We start from the raw sequence: 21846 nt of genomic DNA, 5'->3' as shown, positions 1-21846 counted from the left end.
CTTGCTGAACGCTGCTGGGAGGAGCGCGGCAGCCGGGAGGAGGAGGAAAGCGCCGAGCTGATGCGCCTCGGCCAATCAGCATGCACACCGCCTGACAACCGGCCAATCAGCGGGCGCAGATCTCGGGGACCCGAGAGGATAATACTAGGAAAGGGAGCCGAGGCTGGCGACTGCAGCGAGGGGCGCTGCGCCGCCCTCAGCTGCGTGCGCCCGCCTGCCCCCGGAGCCCGCGGTCTGAGCCGGGCCAACCTTCTCGCCCAACTAGGGTCAGAGGAAGCTGAAAGCAGTTTGGAGGAGGTGAAGTGCCCGGGGCTGCCAAGGATCGATCAAAACTTTGCTGAGTCCGAGATGTGCGTGGCGAGGCCGCTGAGGACTTGATTCACCTTCTCCGGCCTCGCCTTCTTCCCCCTCTGACCATCCAGTGGGGCTCCCGGCTTCCAGCTGTCTGCCCCCGTTTCTGTGGTAGGGTGTGACGACCCCCGATTTCTGTTTGCAAGCACAGCCTGCAGTCCAAGAGCCAGTTCCCAAGGCTGGATATCTTTTGCCTCGGCTGCTAGCCCGGGCTTCAGAATCTTGGTGAGTGCAGTGATGTCGCTCGGGGGTTGCAGGGAGGGCAAAGGGCGCGAGTCACCTTTCGTTTTGTTTTGTTTCCCTTGGGAGTTTTGCCTCAAAGATGCAAACCAGGACCGACTTCCAGAGGGTGCTTAAAACCTGCGCGGCCCAGCCCCACCTGGCTCAAAGCACTGTTGCTGCCGGTCGAGCCTCTGCATTCAGTGCCCAGTGACTCTGATGACACTTAACTTCGGTTTTTAGTTGCTGGTGTGCGAGGGTTGCGTGTGTCTGTGACAGACTTCTGCAAGCTAGGCAGATGCGAGACACGAGAGAGGTGCAGGGTGCCACCTCGCTGAATCTCCGAGGTCCCTGGGACCAATCATTCTTCCATCTATGTTTATGTATTCCTCCTATTAGTTGGGGAAGACTGACAAATCGCCTAAGCCGGCGTAAGTTGCCACAAAACATGTGTCTCTGTGCTCAGTGCGTTACCTTTTACTTTTCCCGAAAGCGCATGCAAAGCCTGAAAGGCCTCGGCTGAAGGTCAGATGCACCCAAGAGCACTTAACATTCATAGATGGAAACCTCGGTCGGGTTGGCGAATCCCTGGGGCACCTTAAGGCTATCAGAAAGGCACGTGTGCGTGGATGGAAGGGATGCGCGGGAGACCAGGACTTCCCCAGGTCGGGGAGGTGGGCAACCCTGGGGGGGGGGGGGCTCTGGATGCAAGGCCCGGGGGCTGTGCCCGACGGCGGCGGCCTGATCTTTGCGTCTTTCCGTGCCTCCCCAGAGCGCCAGCGACTGGCCGGCGGTGGGCCCCCGCGAGGCTCCGCGCGCCATGGCCGAGCGGCAGGCAGGTCTGGCGGCGGGGGACTGGGAGATCGACGTGGAGAGCCTGGAGCTGGACGAGGACGCTCGCGGGGCGCCGCTGCCGCCGACGCCGCCCGGGTCCAGCCCGCCGCCCGCCGACGGGGACGGCGAGGACGAGGACGACGACGACGACGACGCGGACGACGACGACGCGGAGGACGAGGGCGACGGGGAGGAGGCGGGCGCGTGCCCGGGGGCGCCGGGTCGGCCGGAGCTGCCCGGGGCGCGGCCGCCGAGGGCGCTTCCGGTGCCGCAGGCCTCGCCGGCCCCCGCGGGGCTCCCGGAGCGCGGCGCGAACGCGGGCGGCGGCGCCGAGCCGCGCAAGCTGAGCCGCACGCCCAAGTGCGCGCGCTGCCGCAACCACGGCGTGGTGTCCTGCCTCAAGGGCCACAAGCGCTTCTGCCGCTGGCGCGACTGCCAGTGCGCCAACTGCCTGCTGGTGGTGGAGCGGCAGCGCGTCATGGCCGCCCAGGTGGCGCTCCGGAGGCAGCAGGCCACCGAGGTGCGTACGGCCGCGCCGGGCCGGCCAGGCGCGGCGTCGGGGCTGGGCGCGGGGCTCGCGGGCTCCCCGGGAGGTGGGGGGGGGGGAGCGGGGACGCCCTTCTCCCGGCTCGGCCGTGGGCGTCGGTGGAGGAAGTGCGACAGAGTCGGGGGACCCGTCCGTGAGCGGCTCCTTCGGGCTACGAGGGCAGAGAGGCAGTGTGTCTCGGGGATCTCTGGCTAGGTCTGCAGGGGGTCACACCTGCCGGCCCCGGGGACTGGATGCTCAGGGGTCCTCCCCCACGCAGACAACGCTGCAGCCCTTTTGGGGCTCGCCTTCCTCCCACCCCCACCGGCATTTCAGATGGGTTCAATTTGGGTGGTGGCCGGCGTAGGGATGCAGGAAGAAGCCCGCGGGGGTCTCCGGCGCGGCGCTTCTGTTGCCAGCCCCGGGGCTGCCACGGTTACACGGCGCCCGCCGTGGGCAAGGGAGAACCAGGCCTTACGCGGGGTTCAAGGTTCTCCCCCTGGGCTGGTACGACAGGGTTAAGTCCGGCCGAAAGTGCTGCCCATTGCCCCGTGGGAAGTGGGATGCCCTCGGGCCAAGGTCAAGCTGCCGGAAGCGTCGGTGCCCTAGAAATTTCCCAAGAACCCGTGGAAGGGGCGCCAGCCCGGCCACCGGGCGCTCCCGCAGAGGCTTCTTGAATTTGCTTTTTTCTGGTGCCACGGCACAGGGCGAACTCGCAAGAGACGCCTCGAGGGCCTAATCCCAGATTTTCCATTTTACGTATTGGTGGAGAGGGCCTGGAGCGTGGCCCACTGTTGCGAACAGGGCGGAGACCCCGAAGGAAGATTCCCCTTTGCCCATGGTCCCAATACCTGTGAGCGTCGAGGGTCCAGATGCTCCCGACCTACCCTAGGCCTCGGCCCGGGGTCAGCGCTGCCCCGCGCGTTTGGAGCTGGCGGCCCGCGGCCCGGTGCAAGCACGGGAAGTCCCAGAGCCCCACAGAAAAGTCACCACGGAGCCGGGCCGGGGTTCCCCGCGTTCAGACTCCCTGGGCTTCCCAGGGTTTTTGTTCCTTACTCTCCCGGGTCGGGTTGCCATTGAGTTTTCAGTTTTCGCCCAGTACGGAGTGCGGTGCGGAGTGGGGAGCGTCGAAGGGTTGGGAAGACTCAGGCCACTCACTGGTCAGGCCGGTCTTGTCTGGGTCTCATCCCCCAGTCAAGTGTCTCACAGAGTAGTTTAGCAGGGAGGCCCCAGGTGGATTGCACCGGGCTTCCAGCTCTTTTTGCCTTGCAGTTCAGGGGTGCTGATGTGGATTCACATGGAATCACAGGAGGTGGAAAGTGAATGCATTTAGACCTTCTTCCTTATCTCTCCCCTCCCCACCCCTCACTCCCCAGTTTCCCTTCCAGCCTTATTGATTATGTTTCTTGCATTTACAGGACAAGAAGGGGGTTTCCGGGAAACAGAATAACCTGGAGCGCAAAGCTGTGTATCAGAGGCAAGTCAGGGCTCCCAGTTTGCTGGCCAAAAGCATTTTAGAAGGTAAATCAACACCAAATCCTCCCTTCTAGCCCTTTAAACCACTTTTTGTGTGTCTCAGGCACGTTACTTTTTTCCCTTTTTAAAAAATTCGTTTGAAGGAGCAATCTGGGGTGGGGGGAGGTCCTTTTATTAGATGGGTATTCATCTAGGATCAGAATGTGGTAAAATGCATCTCTCAAAAATCCTAAGGTTTTTTTTGTCACCTAGTTTTGTTGCCAATAATTAATGGGCTAACATGGAGCATATATGAAATTTGTCCCACTGAGATAAACTGCTAGTGATTTCCGAGCAGATGTTTTGAAAAAAAAAAAAAAAGGAATGAAGTACAAAAACCTGCTTTAGTCATAGTTGGAGCTAACTAGAGTAAGACAAGTGAGGGGCTTAATTAATACTTACAGGCACCAGTAAAGACCTTTCTGATAAAAGACCAACCTTTAATCTGATTCTTTTTCATTGTCTTACTTTTCTTCCTGGATTATCTATGTAATTGTTGTTATTTTGCCCTTATCTCACTATTAATGACAAATGAGATGGTAGAATATGGAAAAAAATTTGAATCAAACAAGAGAAATGGGGGTTGAGTTTGAACAATGTGAATTCCTAACTACTGTTTCCACTTTTACTAAAGCCTGAGGACATATTAACTTTATTTTTCTTTTTGGGTCACACCCAGCAATGCACAGGTGTTATTGCTGGCTCTGCACTCAGGAATTACTCCTGGCGGTGCTTAGGGGACCATATGTGATGCTGGGAATTGAACCCGGGTCGGCCGTGTGCAAGGCAAACACCCTACCCACTGGGCTATCGTTCCAACCCAAGGATATATTAATTTTTACTAATTTTTTGGGGGGTATTCTGGGTGTGGAACTCAGGCCTTAGACATGTGAAGAATCTGTTCTGTCACACTCCAGTCCCTAAATAAGTATTAAAGGCTCTGAGATACTTTGATCTGATAAATAACACATTAACTATGTTTTTGCCATTTAAAGAAAAGGAAACTTTTATTTGCTCTAATCATGTCCTCTGAATCATGAGATTCAGACCGAAGGGCAGATTTTAATAGTAGATCATTGAATTCTGTTGTTTCTCATGTGACTTCCAAATTGAGTTGGTTCTGGATAGGTTTTAAAATATGTTTTCGACCCTCTGCTCTGTACTTCTGACCTCAGTGTGGCTTTTCATATGCTAAAAACGAATTTGGTTATAGACTAGGCACACAGACTCATAAGGTTACGAACCACAATGATATATTGAAATTGTGCCAGAGCAATTTGAGAAGTGGAAGGACTAAATGGAATAGTAAATTCAAGTAAATAACTTCCTGGCCAAGACCTACCATGGAAATGGAAACATCAATTTTCAAATTTTATTTTATTTGCAAATGAGTATGAGGGGTTTATCACTATGTAAACACAAACATTGCAATAGAGCCCTCAAACAAATTTGATAGTGGTAAGCTTGGACATGATGAAATACTCAAAGTATTTTCTGCCACCAGAAATTCTGTGTGTATTACATTCAGCTTGGCTTTGGACTTTGTCCCTATTCATAAAACTGTGATGAGTTAATCTGTGGTCTAATGATTGCTTGTTCAACCGTTCTGGTGTCTGGTCAACATGATTAGAGCTTGGGAAAATGTTCACCACCAGTTAGTTTCAATACAGCAGGGACTCTTCTCTTCCCATCCCTCTTTTATTTGTTTGTTTGTACTGGTCGTCATGGATAGAGGCTTTGGCTAAATTGTTCATCCCAGAGTCTGTTTAACTAGTTAACAGCTCTTTCCAATTTCTGAGCTGCTCTGTCTCCTGAAGTCTTTCCTCTTTTTACTCCAAACTAATCTGCTTTAACTTTCTCTTTTTTCCTAGTTCACCTTGGATTATTCTACACCTGTAACAGTGGGTACATAATCAGCCATCTTTAGAAAATAAAAGTGACATCAGCCCTAGGTATAGATATCTTTTTCAATAATGGCTAAAAAAGATGACATGAATAGTAATAAACTATCAACTGAAGCAAGATAGTGGTCTTGCTTCTGAACAGATAGTAGTCCGAGAAGCATATGAACATTTCACCAGCAATATATGACTGTGAATAATTATTTTGCTTATTGGTAGTATTTCTATTGCTTTCTAGGTTTCCATATTTTCCTTCTCTAGATGTTTATCTCTTTTGTATGCAATACTTGCTCATTTTAGGCTACCGACCCATTCCAGCAGACACTTATGTAGGAGGGAGCTTACCTCTACCTCCTCCAGTAAGTGACCGGATGAGGAAAAGGCGGGCCTTTGCTGATAAAGAATTGGAGAACATTATGTTGGAAAGAGAATATAAGGAGAGGGAGATGTTGGAAGCCTCCCAAGCTGCTGCCTTGTTCCTGCCCAACCGTGTTGTCCATGGACCGGAATACAGCTCCTACAAAAGTGCCTACAGCCCCACCCCAGTGGAACCACCAAGCAAAGACTTCTGTAATTTCTTACCCACATGTCTCGATCTAACCATGCAGTATTCTGGGTCTGGGAATATGGAACTAATTTCTTCCAATGTCAGTGTGGCCACAACTTACCGACAGTATCCCTTGCCTTCAAGATTTTTAGTTTGGCCTAAGTGTGGCCCTATTAGTGACACCGTTCTCTACCAGCAGTGCCTATTAAATGCCACCACCTCGGTTCAGGCCCTGAAGCCTGGGGCCGGCTGGGAACTGAAGGGGGTACGAGTCCAGGATGGACTTGGTGCAGAACAGGACATGATGCCACCCAAACTGGAAGGTTCTCTGGTACTGCCCCCTACTCCAGAGGTCCAGACCTTGAGAAATGACCTTCAAGGTCACCAGGCCATCCCAGAGAGGTCTGCATTCTCCCCACCCCGACGGAATTTCTCTCCAGCTGTTGAAATGGACTCTTTGGCAGCTCAAGGGCACGTCTTAACCAAGATCAGCAAAGAAAGCACCAGGCACCCTCTGCCACTTAAACATAATCCATTCCACTCATTATTCCAGCAAACTCTTCATGACAAATCAGGTCCTGAGTTGAAAACACCATTTGTCAAAGAGGCCTTTGAAGAGGGCCCAAAGAAGCACAGAGAGTATTTAGTCAAGGAGAACCAGAAGTACACATTTACAATAGATAGATGTGCAAAAGACCTTTTCGTAGCCAAACAAGTTGGAACAAAACTTTCAGTGAATGAACCGCTGTCATTTTCTGTTGAGTCTATTCTTAAGAGGCCTTCGTCTGCCATCACTCACGTCTCTCAGTGAAAGACTGCTTGAATGGAGCTGGATTTTTTGCAGACTCAGAGGGTTCTTAGCAACCACTAATCTTTTTGGAGAAAAAAGTTAGGATGTTTGTATAAAGAAATTTTAATGTAAATGATGATTTAACAGATTCTTTATGTTCATATGCATGTAATTTTCCCACTACGTAAATATATTTAAGCTTAAAGATGAAAATTGCCTATGTGCAAATTGTAAAGTTCCTTGCTTTGCACAACATTTCAAAAAGCAATAAAATTGACACTGTCTTCTAAAAAAAGCGCAGTTTTTGTTGAAGTAAATAGTTGTCTCTGTCCGGGCGATAAAGTTAGTGTTCATAAAATGTGTGATTTATTTATTCTGTGATTCTGTGTGCTTGCAGATGCTCCTAATCATCATAGAGGACCGCAGGAGGACTCGTGTAGTGCTTTGGCTTTGCCTTTTGGAAGCCATGTACGTTTATTTGTTCAAGACTGAGGCAACAAAGAGCTTTAAGGAAAACATAGGGCAGATTGCCTGTGGAATCTTATTCCTTGTGATTGGATAAAGTTGAATTAATTTAAAGAGAATTCAAGTGAAATATCTCATTTATTTATGAACATGGGTTCTTGGACTCCATCTCTCTGGGTTCTAGTTTCTTCTGTGATGGAAACATGTGCATGCAGGGTCTTAAGCATCCATTTTGGGTTGAAGAGTCTGTGACTTTCAGCTCGCTGGGAACCACAGAGCAGGTTCCCTTGTCAAGGGCAGTCAGTTCAGACTATGACAGTCCATGACAATCCCCCTCTCAGCTCATGTGTTATTACTTTGCTGTTTGCTATGTGAGGACAGTAATGGCAAGGCATTAGAGATAGGTCCAGTCAGAACTCTCAGCTGGTCTGGGAGTATCAGCTTTATGGATCCCACATTTTTTCACTAGTGTCAAAGGTTGTCGGTGTAGTTCTTTACTGAGATAAAAACATTTTCTGTTTAAATTGTTTCAACTGACATTTGCTGAGGTCTACAGATGTTTATTGCAGCCTGATGGTGACTTCTTGGTTCTTTTTTTGGTTTTGTTTTTCCAATTTTGATTTTTTTTGGTGAGGGGAAAGGGCATGCTTGGTGATGCCCAGAGGTTATTCCTGGCTCTCCACTCAGGAATTATTCCTGGTGGTGCTAGGGGGACTTTAGGGGATAGTACTGGAATCAAACCCATGTCAGCCATGTGCAAGACAAATGCCCTCCCCACTATAATATCTCTCTGTCCCCTACCTACATTTAAAATTTTTTTTGGCACACACGATCCAATGCTTAGGGCTTACTCCCAGCACTCTGATTGTTCAGGGGTTACTCCAGGTGGAGCCTGGGGACCATATGTGGTGCAAGGGTTGACTATGTGCAAGGCAAGTGTCTTAACTCCAGCCTCAGTTTCTTAATTCTTAAACTTTACTTCTCTTTTAAAATTCATTTTTTAAAATTCATTTTTATCCTTTCGGTTTCCTTAACAAAATATTAACGGTTGTTTTGTAGATTAAATGAGAGTAATACATTTATGAGAGTATTGAATTTATCCCTGAAGACCTTGACTGTAAACATCCAGTTCTAAGATATGTATGGCATTGTCATTTCAACATGGAAAATTAAGACCCAAACACCTTTAATTTTGCCATGGAGTGAGTTTTTGCCTCCAACTCTTCTTTCATTTGGGTAATGTGACCGTTAGGTGGGTGTGTTAAATGTGCCAAGAAATTTGACAGTTTAAAGAGTTTCTTTGCCTGGAAAACATTTAAACTTAAAAACAATTTTGCTACTGATGAACTGATATAAACCTCCAGGGGTTCTCTCTGAATTGTTTCTTAAAATTAGCATCAATTTCAAAGACAACAAGCCAAACCTTAGATTGATTTTCAGTTTGTACTTGTAAAATAATCCTTGGTTTTCTTAGAGTCAAATTTATTTACTTTTCACTATTGCAAAAGCCAAACCAAGTGGATGTTTGCCAGAGAAGAAGGAAAAAAGCACCAAAAATCTCAATAACTGCTGAAGATTATCATTAAGTAAAACAATGTTTTTCCAGCCCTGAATATGCTAGTGTCAAATGCTGAGTCTAATGGCATGCTATACTTTTTTTTTTCTTTTTGGGTCACACCCAGCGATGCACAGGGGTTACTTCTGGCTCATGCACTCAGGAATTATTCCTGGTGGTGCTCAGGGTTCTGGGAATTGAACCCGGGTCAGCCGCGTGCAAGGCAAACACCCTACCTGCTGTGCTAACCCTCCAGCCCCATGACTAGCTATACTTTTTTGTTAACCCCACTCTTCCCAATCTAATGTCAGTTATTATTGTATCTGATTTATTCTACACTCACTGTCACTGTCACTGTCATTCCATTGCTCGATTTTCTCTAGCCGGCACCAGTAACGTTTCCATTGTGAGACTTGTTATTACTGTTTTTGGCATACCGAATACACCATGGGTAGCTTGCCAGGCTCTGCTGAGCTACTCTCTGAGCTACTCTTGGTAGCTTGCCGGGTTCTCTGAGAGGGACGGATAAATTGAACCTGGGTCGGCCACGTGCAAGACAAACACCCTACCTGCTGTGCTATCACTCCAGTCCATTTCATTAGTACATTACTAATACAATACTAATTACTATCTTCCTATTAGAAATCTATTTTTTTAATCAAAGAATTTTATTCATTTAATTGTTTTTGGTTTGGGGGCCACATTTAGCTGTACCCATGGCTTGCTCCTGGTTGTGCACTCAGGAATCACTCCTGGCAGGGTCCGGGGTGGGGGTACCATGTGTGGTACCAGGGATGGAGCCCTGGTTGGCTACTTGCAAGGCAAGTGCCCTCCCACTGTCTTATAACTCCAGCCCTGGAATCTATTTTGTGTGTCAAATGTTAAATGTGAACCTTAGCACTGACACTATCTAGCAGCTAAGGAGGCAGTGTGAGAACACACATTAGAATAAACCCAGAAATCTTAAGGAAAAAACTTTATGCATGGTTTCTCTCTTCTCTCTCTCTCTCTCTCTCTCTTTCTCCTCACCTTCCCTCCCTCCCTTCCTCTCCTCCCCCCTTTGTTATCCTGTTTTAATATTTGGAGGATTTATTGTTTGTCAATTTTCCCATTTTTTGTTGTTCAATGAACAATTGAGACTTCATTCTTCTATGCGTAACATTTTATTTTATGTTTTGTTTTTTGGGTCACACCTGGCTGTTCTTCAGGCTCACTGCTGATTGTGTGTTCAGGGATCACTTATGGCAGTGCTCAAGGCACTGTATATAGTGGTGGGGATTGAAGCTGTGTGGGCCATGTGCAAGGCAACCATCCTGCCTGCTTTAATAATACTTTAACATCTCTAGCCTTAATAATACTTTAACATCATTAAGGAAATTCAGTTGTTATTGGTTTATGTTTTTTTCTTATATACTAATGACCCAGGATATTTTTTAATTGTTCTTGAACATTTAGGAGGGTGATTACTATGAAGATTTCTTGTCACATTGTACATTAGTTCTGCTGTAAAGATAAATTCTTTGGGAAATTTCAGACCTAAAAATCTGCCAATATTCACTCAATGAGAGGGTTGAACTTAGCTATTTTCACCTTTTAATCATTTCATTTCCATGAAAGTTACTATTTGTACAGTCAAAGACCATTGCCATCATAATATCAAACTAAACTGATGTTTTATTTAAGTATTTTCTATGTTCAAGGCAATACATAGATTGGCTTTAATAACTTATAAATGTATAATCAAATGTAGACCTTCTCTGCAATTTAATTCACAATGTCATTCAACTTTAGTGACATGTTTTCCTCCCATTGTAACTGCTTACACTATTATTATTTTGCTAATTTTCCAGTTCTGAATAGTTATCAAGATGGTTTCTCAGTCTTTTTGTTTTTGATTTTTGGGTCTCAGCCTGTGGTTCTCAGGGACTCCTGGCTCTATGCTTCAGGGTTGTTCTGGGCTGCACTTGAGGGACACTGTGGTCCCAGGGACCAAGCCTGGACTCCTACATGCAAAACATGTGCTCAGCCTGTTGAGCTATCTTCCCAGTCTTAAACTGCTGATAAATGAATCCTGGTAAATGCAGATTCTGCTGTGTGGGCCTTGGGGACCTGAGAGTCCTGGTTTCTAACAGAGTCCTGGGTTATGCTGGTGCTTGTGATTTTTAGGCTGCACCTTGGGTAGTGAATGTTCACAGCATTTTGGTCATTTTATTTATTTATATTTATATTTATTTATTTATTTTTGCTTTTTTTAGGTCACACCTGGCAATGCACAGAGGTTACTCCTGGCTCTGCACTCAGGAATTACTCCTGGCGGTGCTCAAAGGATCATATGGGATGCTGGAAATCGAACCTGGGTTGGCTGCATGCAAGGCAAACACCCTGCCTGCTGTGCTATCGCTCCAGCCCCTATTTTTTTTATTTTTTGTTTGGAGTCCCACCTGGCAATGCTCAGAGGTTACTCCTGACTCTGCACTCAGCAGTCATTCCTAGTGGTGCTCAGGAGGAACATATGGGGTGCTGGGAATTAAATCCATGTCAACCATATGCAAGGCAAATGCTCTACCTGATGTACTACTGCTCCACCCCACATTTTGGTCATTTTAGTGTATACTTTGAGTACTTTTATTTGGGTTTTGGGTTATAGTGCAATGGAGTTAGTACAAATATTTTAGCATGCACAAACAATTAAAAAAAAATCTCTCAAATCAGGGCTGGAGTGATAGCACAGTGGATAGGGCGTTTGCCTTGCACGTGGCCGACCTGGGTTTGATTCCCAGCATCCCATATGGTCTCCTGAGCACTGCTAGGGGTGATTTCTGAGTGCAGAGCCAGGAGTAATCCTTGTAAATCGCCAGGTGTGACCCAAAAAGCAAAAAAAAAATAATAATCTCAAATCCAGAAAATGTACATCCAGGGTGAGACATAATGTATGCTGTTGGTGATTATATGCAATGAAGGGTCATCAGTTATAACGCACACTTTTTGGTGGGTATTGTTAATTGTAGGGAGGCTATGCATGTGTCAGGGAGGTGTGGATCTGGGAAATCTATGTACCTTCCTCTCAATTTTGTGGTTAATATACAACTATTATGAAAAATAAATTATTAAAAATTTTTCTCTTTCAGGAATTTGGTGGCAAAAGTAGGAGTAGACTGAGACAGAATACACAAGATGCTTTTATTTTTAAAACTTAGAAATGGTCTTAGTTTGCTTAAAATAGAATACACATATATGTATATAAATCTTGCATTATATTTATAATATATGATGCTGAATCTTGCACTATGCTGAATCTTGCATTATATCTATGATATTACAAACATACATATGTGTATATATATTTGACCCCTCTGGCTGGTACAGTATATTTATTTATTTTCTTGTTAATTAATTATTATTTAATTGAATCACCATGAGAAGATACACAGGCATGATTGTGAACAACATGCAAAGTTGTTCATGATTGGGTTTTAATCACAATGTTCCAACACTCATCCCATTATCAGTGTACATTCTCACCACCAATGTCCCCAGTTACCCTCCCCTCCTGCCCTCATCCCCTGCCTCTGTGATAGGCAGTTTTCCTTCCCCTTCTCTCCCTCTTTCTCAGTCTCTCTTTCCCCCTCCCTCTCCCCCTCTTCCTTCTTTTGGGAATTATGGCTTGCAATACACATACTGAAAGGTTATCATGGATATCCCTTTACCTACTTTCAGCACTCAGTTCTTGTTCAGAGTGATTTTAATTGTGGTTAAATACACATAAAATTTGCCTTCGCACAGTTCAGTGGTATGAAGTACATTCACAGTGTTGTGCAACCATCACTATCATCCATCTCTAGAATTTTTTCTTCTTGCAAAACTGAACTCTGTACTCATTAAACAATAACTCCCTTCTTCTAGCCAATAAAAACCACTGTCCTACTTTCTATTTCTATGGATTTGACTCTTAAATCTTGTGTACTGTATTCTTTTGTGACTAACTCTTTTGACTTAGAATAATGTCATCGAGTTTCATTCATATTGTAGTTTGTGTAAAAATCTCCTTCCTTTGTAGTGCTGAGTGGTATTTCATTTTATGCATATACTGCATTTTAAAAAGTCTGCTAATGAATGCTTGTGTGACTTTTGGCTGATATGTATAATGATCTTGTTGAGATGGATATATAGATGTCTCTTTACTTAGTTCCTGGCTTCTTGATTTTACTTTCTTCTCTAGGAAATAAGTTTCTTTCTTTCTTCTTCTTCTTTTTTAAATCACTGTGAGATATACAAAGTTGTCATGATTGTTGAAGTGCACTTCCTTCCCACACTAAAACATAATGGACAGTGAACTGCATCCACTTCAATGGAATCCTGCCACTGTACCCAGACAGGCTCCATTGTGAGTTGTGCTCCTTCTAATGTAAGTATAAGAGTGTGTGATCATATTATCTGCATTTAAAAGTTTAATGCAGTGGAAGGACAGACGTATTTGTTACATTCTGAAAACTTCTGGAATTCCTGCTGCAAAATCTCTGTGGTGCTAAAGGCAAAGAAATGACTGAAGGCCAAGATAAAGAAAGTAGGAGAATCACAATTTCCTGTAGGATAATAAATTATTTTGTATTAAGGCTGGGTTTTTAATCAGGAACAAAATTTAAGGACTAGAACAGTCTGTCTGATTTTTGGTATTTGTGAATTAATTTTCTTCATTTCTTTTCTAGTACTGTAAGCTTAAGCATTCTTTATTCTGTGACCCACTTTGTAGTGCTGATAGTTCTTGAGATGGCTGAACCCTGTGTTTGTATACACTTTTGTCTATGGATTCCACTTATATTTATTTTAGTGATTGTGCTAAGTTTATCACATTGTATAACCTTTGTTTTTTTGTCACACCCAGCAATACTCAAGCTTACTCCTGGCTTTTTGCTCAGGGATCACTCGTGGCAGGTGCGGGGGGACCATATGGAGTGCCAGGAATTGAAATAGGGTCAGCCATGTACAAGGCCACTGTCCTGCCCACTGTAGTATCTTTCCTGCTCCTGATCTTAGTTATTTTTAATTCATGATACCTAAATACATTTAGGGCACGCTAGATAGAAATACCTGGAAATAGGTTGCCATTTGGTGTCATAAATAATAACTAACATGTCTAATGTCTGCTAGTTTACCATCCATACTCACATCATTTCTTTTGTCCCTTACATATAGTCCTTATAAAATTGGGAAAATGCCATGTCAAGAGGAATCTACATGTGTGTTGATATATGCAAATATGGATTTTTTAATAAAGCAATGCATAAATGACTTTGTATGCTTAATTTATTACTAACATTTTTATTGTAAGTGTTCAGTGTTTCAAATGTCTATTATGCATATAGTGTTTCATTGTACTACCTGTTTGACTATGTGTTTTTCTGGATAGAAATATATACATATCCATCCTCATCTCATAAAGTAACACTCATAACACTCACCTACACATACACAAAATGTTATGGGGTTGTGAGAACAATTGAGATAAAATAGGAGGAGAGAACCTAGTAGGAAGCATAGTTGATGGTTGCTTGTAAGCTAACCTGCCTTTGGGTCCACAGTGGTGTTCAGGTTCATGCTTCACTTGCCTTGGGATGCTTTCAGCAAATGATTGAATAGAGTAGGTTTTCTAGAACCAAACCATTTTATATTTTAATGCATGAATTATTTAATATATACCTTTGGATTGTGATATTAGAGGGTCCTCAAAACTTGTACCTCCATGCTTGTTTCAGTAAACCAACCAATACATAAAAGAGACACTATTTGGAGATGATAATCTCCTGTATACTTATATGTTTATTACTGTATATATGTTTGTATAAGTGAGTGACATATCCAGGAGCAAGAGATATTCTTGTATTCTCTAAAACAAATGCCTAAAATTTATGTCTATCCCTACGTCTGAAATTAAATAGATGTCCTCACCCAGAGACAGCACTGGTACACCACACTTCTATACATTCGGAGTGTTTGTCTCTCTGTATGTAGGTTGGTTCTTAAAAGTAGGGTGGACTTGACAGAGCTATTTGTACTCTATACTTATGGCTTTGACTGTTCTTATGTTAATTACATATGGGGAATCATGTTATATTCATTCTTTGTGACATTTTCCACTCAGATAAAACTATCCTAGCCCACAAATCAAGTAAACCACACTCATCTAGCCATTGATCTAACATATATTTATGTTATTTTGTTTTGAATTGAGATGAAACCAAAGGTCATCTGTCCTTGGACTAAATGACTTAGAAAGAATTTGTTATTGCTGAAGAATTTGTCACAAGGATGAAGGTGTGAGCTGGAAGGAGAGGGAAGGTGTGATTACTTATTAACTTAATAATTACACTGAAGACTGGATAGCTTTTTCAGAATGGAGAGAAAAACTGGGGAGATGACTTCATTTGCCCCAGATGGAACAAGAATGTTAAGTTATAAAATGCTGACTAGCACGGAAGTATCATTTCACTGATGAGAACATTGTATGATTATCAAGTAGCATGACCCAAGGGGATTCTGCTGATATCAGTCATCACCAAATTGTGTTTAAAGAATATTATTCTAAAAACTTATCATAGGAAGTTAACTGAAATGTGAAGTTATGAAGCCAAGCTAATGTTATTCCCGTAGGGTTACTAAAGAGGCATCAGGAGATGGCCATAGACAAGATCTGACTCATGGGTCATAGAATAACTCAGAAGGCTGGAGCACATGATTTACATGTAGGTAACCTTGGCTTAGTACCTGGCACTGAACAGTTCCCTGAGCACAGTTGGGAGAAGCCCCTGCTAGATGTAGCTACACTCATGCCCCTAACAAAGATATATGTCTCAGTACAGGAAAAATAAGTCTTTTATGATTGGGATTTTTCTTTGGGTAGGTGGTGGTGGGGGGTGCACACCTGGTTGTGCTCAAGGGCCACTCCAGACTATTCCTGGTTGCAAGGATCATGTAGAGCTGGGGTCACATCCAGGCTTGTAGCATAGAAGCATGTACTCCAGCCTGTTGCACTCTCCCAGTTCCACAATAAAAAGTTTTAGCATCAACAGTGAAATCAGGTGGGTTTGTAATTATTTGAATAGTTACTTTCAAAGGGACTGGAGCGATAGCACAGCAGGTAGGGCCTTTGCCTTGCACTCAGCCGACCCAGGTTTGATTCCTCCATCCCTCTCAGAGAGCCCAGCAAGCTACTGAGAGTACCCCGCCTGCATGGCAGAGCCTGGCAAGCTACCTGTGGCATATTCAATATGCCAAAAACAGTAACAACAAGTCTCACAATGGAGACGTTATTGGTACCTGCTCAAGCAAATCAATGAACAACTGGATGACAGTGCTACAGTGCTACTTTTAAAGGGTATTGAGCAAATACATCAGTGCCAGTTTCAAGGAAGGATGTTAGTGTTATCTCACAGGTTCTACCAGGGATATACTGGATACCAAATGGAGATACTGAAGGTGTGCCATAAATCTGTGGATGACATTAAATTGGGAGATGTGACCACTATTGTTGATGGCAGAATGAGGTCACAATGGGATTATAGATTAAAGGAAAACCTTATATTTGGAGTTTAAAAACATGTGCCACCATATGAAATTATATAAAAAGGAAATTTGACTTGACATTTGTTTATGTGAAAATGATCTGGCAGTCATAGGGGATCACAAGGCTAAAAAGTAACCAAGAATGAATCATGGCTGTAAGAAATTGCTAATGCAAACTTGGAATTTTATTAGTAGAGACTTCACATCAAGGGTAACACTAACTAGTGTGTTTTCTCCCCCTCTCTGTCACAGATAACATCTGGGCACTTAATGTCCAGCTTTGGGAATTGCACTTTTTTTATGAGGACATTGATTGACCTGGTGACATAGGAGGAATGGAACTAAGGTTGACGGTGGTGAAAGGTCTTCATTTCTAACTACTGACAGTTAAGGGTATTGGGATTATGATCTGGAGAAGAGAATGTAAGAGAAAGGACTTGATTTGTGTCTTCATATATTGGAAATGTCATTTTAAAGAAGAAATTAAGGTCTCTTGGAAATATCTAGAAGAAACAGGGCCAAGAAGAGGATGTTATGAGGGTTAAGATATAACGAAATAAAAGGGAGGCCATCTTTCAGTTTGGGTTATCCTTAAATGGATTGTTTTGCCTTCTGAGAATGCATTTGGAGATTTTCATGTGAAACACAGAAAGAAACCTTGCGCTGGGCATGAGATTGAATTAGCAAGCAGAAACTCTGTTTCATTTATCTCTGCATCCCAGAAATAAATGTATTCTGCATCTCTGTGATGTAACACACAACTGCATCAAGAAATGTTTTCTGATATTGAAGATAAAGGTATATTCAAAGATGATATGGAACTAAGCAATCTAGTAAAAACAGAGATCAACAAATAGGACTACATTAAACTAAAAAGCTTCTGCACCGCAATAGATACAGTGGCCAGAATACGAAGACTATCTACAGAATGGGAAAGGATATTTACACAATACCAATCAGATAAGGGGTTGATATCAATGGTATATAAAGCACTGGTTGAACTCTACAAGAAGAAAACATCCAACCCCATCAAAAAATGGGGCGAAGAAATGAACAGAAACTTTACCAAGATATACGAATGGCCAAAAGGCACATGAAAAAGTGCTATACATCACTAATCATCAGAGAGATGCAGATCAAAACAACCATGAGATACCACCTCACACCACAGAGACTAGCACACATCCAAAAGAAAATAAGCAACCGATGTTGGAGAGGATGTGGGGAGAAAGGGACCCTTCTACACTGCTGGTGGGAATGCCGGCTACTTCAGCCCTTTTGGAAAACAATATGGACGATTCTCAAAAAACTAGAGGTTGAGCTCCCATTTGACCCGCAATACCACTGCTGGGAATATATCCCAGAAAAGCCAAAAAGTATAGTCGAAATGACATCTGCACTTATATGTTCATTGCAGCACTGTTTACAATAGCCAGAATCTGGAAAAAACCTGAGTGCCCTAGAACAGATGACTGGTTGAAGAAACTCTGGTACATCTATACAATGGAATACTATGCAGCTGTTAGAAAGAATGAGGTCATGACGTTTGCATATAAGTGGATCAGCATGGAAAGTATCATGCTAAGTGAAATGAGTCAGAAGGAGAGAGACAGACATAGAAAGATTGCACTCATCTGTGGAATATAGAATAATAGACTATAAGACTAACACCCAAGAATAGTAGAAATAAGTACCAGGAGTTGTCTCCATGGCTTGGAGGCTGGTCTCTCATTCTGGGAAACTCAGAGAAGGGAACACCAAGTAAAATGTGGTTGGAGGTCAAGTGGGGGAAAGATGATGCGGGCCGAATATAGACTAGAGACTGAACACAATGGCCACTCAACATCTTTATTGCAAACCACAACACCTAATCAGAGAGAGAGAACAAAAGGGAATACCCTGCCACAGTGGCAGTGTGGGGTGGGGGGAGACGAGACTGGGGAGGGTGGGAGGGATGTTGGGTTTACTGGTGGTGGAGAATGGGCACTGGTGAAGGGATGGGTTATCGAACTTTGTATGGGAGAAACATGAGCACAAAAATGTATAAACCTGTAACTGTACCCTCACGTTGACTCACTAATTAAAAATAAACTATTAATAAAAAAATAAAAAAAAGAAATGTTTTCTGGATGGGAATATTTTTCAACTCCAACAACTTTTGATTTTGTGACACATAACCAATGGGAAGAATTAGATGAAATATTTTTTCCCTTCCAGCAAAACTTGAGAAAGTTACCACCAATTTTTCTTTTCATTGAAAGTATGACACAAAAACTGCTCAATAACTTTAATTAGACATCACTGTAAATAAAAATACTGCAGTTAAAAAATACAACCAGGGTCCATACCAAATTTATGGATGAAGGGGGAAGCAAACAGCCATTCCCTACCCAAAAGGCATGAGGATGGAGATGTGGTGCTTAGCCCAGCAGTACTCAGAGGATCTAGTGGTGCTGGGAAGCAAACACCTGGTCTCCTATCTGCTGCTAGACCTATATGTACTGTTTGAACTCTTTATCCAATTGATTTACCAGAATAATACAAATTTAAGTATTGAGATTCTCAAGAATGTCTAGATTTGACAAACTCCCACTATTGTTAATTTTTCCAATGTTGAATTTTGAGGTTTTGTGATGTGACATATCCTATTATATTTGAGTATTTGATTAATTTTTGGGTAAAATTAATCTTACACATGAATTATTAGGATTAGATAATTTATAAGTAGTATCTATGCTAGTAATGAATTTAAAATGGCTTCTCTGTTTTAGCTACTTTATTATTAAACTGGTCAATTTTGATTGACCTATATATTGTATATGAGCAAAAGAATACCTCCCCCCAGTTCAAAACAAAGTTAGCTGAGGTAACTGAGTTAGATAAATTCTGAACCTATTAAAAGATAGTAAAGTTGAAATTCACTTGAGTCACACTTTCTGTTGTTTAGATAAACCCATAATCTCATTCTTTAGATTTATATTACTTTTTAAGTTTAATTCACTGAATATATATTATGTACCACTTGTGAATTGAACAATGGAGAGCTTGGAGGTGAAGACAACTAAGATATGGTTTTCTTTATTTATTAACTTGGAGGTTAATCTAGATTACATTAATTTTCTCTCTAATATGCTTTGTAAGTGTATAAAACTCTTTTGTTTCCTAACTTCTTGGAGAGAGTCCATAGTTACTTCTTGTGTGTATTATTTGGATATGTCCCAGTTCTATTTTAGTTTCTCTCTCACTATTTAAAAATTTTTTTAGCAGAAATTTAAAAATGAAAATTGTAGATTCAGGAATTTCATGAAGAAAAGTAGTGAATTTATCCTCAATTGTCCCAGTTTGACACGAAACTCAAGATTGGTGACAATGGCCATAAAAACAAGAAAGAAACACTATTTCAACTTATGACAGCAACAAAGAATTCAGTGTGACTCACAAGTCACAAAGCACCAGAATTCTAGCCTTAATGGGATGAGTTTGTAGTGAGAGTCCAGGAGAGTCACCCTACAAGCTTGAAAGTATCTATTATGTGTCCATACAGAATGGTAAATATTTGGGAGTAGAATTAAAGATGTTAATTAAGTTGCTGGTCTAAAGAGAGGAGAAACACACCTTAAGGGCTGTTTCGCCCTTGTGGGCTGCAGGTGGTTGGGAAGACTGGAAAAACATTTTGATCATACTTCCAATGGGGAGGCATGTTTGGAGAGGCGTGGTGAGAGGATAAAAAAAATGGCTGCAGGGAGAAAGGGGGGATTGAAGGAGACCGGGGGATTGAGAGAGAAAGCAGAGAAGAGGAGATAGCACAGAGAGAGAGAGAGAGAGAGAGAGAAGACAGATAACAGTGGGAAGAAAGAATTGCGCTGTGTGTGTGTGTGTGTGAGAGAGAGAGAGAGAGAGAGAGAGAGAGAGAGAGAGAGAGAGAGAGAGAGAGAGAGAGAGAGAGAGAGAGGTAGGGTAGGAGAGAGCTGGGAGAGACGAGAGATTGAATAAATGGCAACTAATCAGCAACCAGCTTGTTCTTCCTTCATTCGTCCAAGGCAACAGCCATCCCGGATGGAGAAGTAGCTCGAGAGCACTGAGTGTGGGCGGCGAGAGTCCTTGAACATCGGTTAATGTGTAATCCCTGCTCAAGAGGGTTTACACAATTCTGCGAGGGAGTGGGGACTTACACAGGTTTACAATACAGATACTGCCAGGCCATCATGTTTGGTTCTTTGTCTACTTTCAGCACACATCTCCCATCCCGAGTGATCCCCCAACCATCATTAACTTAGTGATCCCTTCTCTATCCCAGCTGCTTTCTCCCTAGCTCATGAGGCAGGCTTCCAACCGTGGAGCAATCCTCTTGCCCCTTGTGTCTACTCTTCTTGAGACATACCTGTATATTTATATTACATGACTAAAATGTCATTGGCTCCTCACCACCAAAAAGACCCCTCTACTAATTGCTTCCAACTCCCCCCCACTTTCTCTCTGCAATCACCATAGCTTTCACTGAGCATGGAAGTTAGTTATTTTTTCCCTTTCTAGTTTCTTTAGTTATTTGCATTCTACATTGTAGTAAAACCACCCTCTAGTCCTCTAGTTCTTCTATTTCTCTACTTCATGAAGCAGAGTCATCTCATAATCCACCCATTTAATGCTTCCTTTCCAACAGGTCCAACTTTGGGGGGGAAATTCCAAACAATAATAGTGAGTTTTTTGTTGAAATATTGAATGTAATCAAAGTAAAGAGAAAGTAAAGTGAAATTTATCAGCTACATAGGCGGGGTGGGGGGCTGGAAGGTCGGGGGTGGGGGGAGGTTTACTATGGTTCTTGGTGGTGGAATCTGTGCACTGGTGAAGGGATGGGTGTTCGAGCATTGTGTAACTGAGACATAAGCTTAAAGCTTTGTTACTTTCCACATGGTGATTAAAAAAAAAACTACCCATTTAGTCCCGAAAGGTAAAATTTCACCCTTTTAATGGCATAGTAGTATTCCACTGAATATATATACCACAGCCTCTTTATCTAGTCACCTGTTGGTGGGAATTTAAGTTGATTTCATGTTTTGACTCACTCTTGTGATTGGTGATGCTATGAGTGAAGAAGTGCAAATAACTTTTAGAAGTACTGTTTCATATTTTTGCATATTTACCTGTGAGTGATAGGAGTGGTATTACTGAATCATATGAATTTCCTATTGTACTTTTTTTTTTTAAATTTATTTATTTTTAATTGGAGAATCACCGTGAGGGTACAGTTACAGATTTATACACTTTTGTGCTTATACTTCCCTCATACAAAGTTTGGGAACCCATCCCTTCACCAGTGCCCATTCTCCACCACCCGTAAACCCAGTGTCCCTCCCACCCTCCCCAATCCCATCTCCCCCCCACCCCACCCTGCCACTGTGGCAAGGCATTCCCTTCTGTTTTCTCTCTCTAATTAGCTGTTGTGGTTTGCAATAAAGGTGTTGAGTGGCCGCTGTGCTCAGTCTCTAGCCCTCATTCAGCCCGCAACTCCCTTCCCCCACATGGCCTTCGACTACAATGTAGTTGGTGATCGCTTCTCTGAGTTGACCTTTCCCCGGAACGTGA

General features: G+C 43.2%; 1 protein-coding gene across 1 annotated transcript; it reads left to right on the top strand.

Annotated features, from left to right (window-relative positions):
- The first annotated feature begins 333 nt into the window (after positions 1 to 333).
- Positions 334 to 6840, top strand: DMRT2 (doublesex and mab-3 related transcription factor 2). The gene is made up of 4 exons (XM_004600124.2): positions 334 to 576; positions 1343 to 1924; positions 3349 to 3451; positions 5647 to 6840. Exons 2-4 carry the CDS (start codon positions 1391 to 1393, stop codon positions 6702 to 6704), a joined length of 1695 nt encoding a protein of 564 aa, XP_004600181.2. The 5' UTR covers positions 334 to 576; positions 1343 to 1390; the 3' UTR covers positions 6705 to 6840.
- Positions 6841 to 21846: the final 15006 nt, after the last annotated feature.

The sequence above is a fragment of the Sorex araneus genome, chromosome 1 (assembly GCF_027595985.1).
Source record: "Sorex araneus isolate mSorAra2 chromosome 1, mSorAra2.pri, whole genome shotgun sequence".
Taxonomy (NCBI): domain Eukaryota; kingdom Metazoa; phylum Chordata; class Mammalia; order Eulipotyphla; family Soricidae; genus Sorex; species Sorex araneus.
Note: the sequence above shows the minus strand (reverse complement) of the source record. Positions and strands in the feature narration are given on the sequence as shown.

Excerpts from the sequence above, each read along its gene's own strand:
- DMRT2 (XM_004600124.2), top strand. The coding sequence starts at position 1,391 with ATGGCCGAGCGGCAGGCAGGTCTGGCGGCGGGGGACTGGGAGATCGAC. Across the intron at positions 1,925-3,348 it reads GGAGGCAGCAGGCCACCGAG|GACAAGAAGGGGGTTTCCGG; the intron begins GTGCGTACGGCC and ends TTGCATTTACAG. Across the intron at positions 3,452-5,646 it reads GGCCAAAAGCATTTTAGAAG|GCTACCGACCCATTCCAGCA; the intron begins GTAAATCAACAC and ends TGCTCATTTTAG.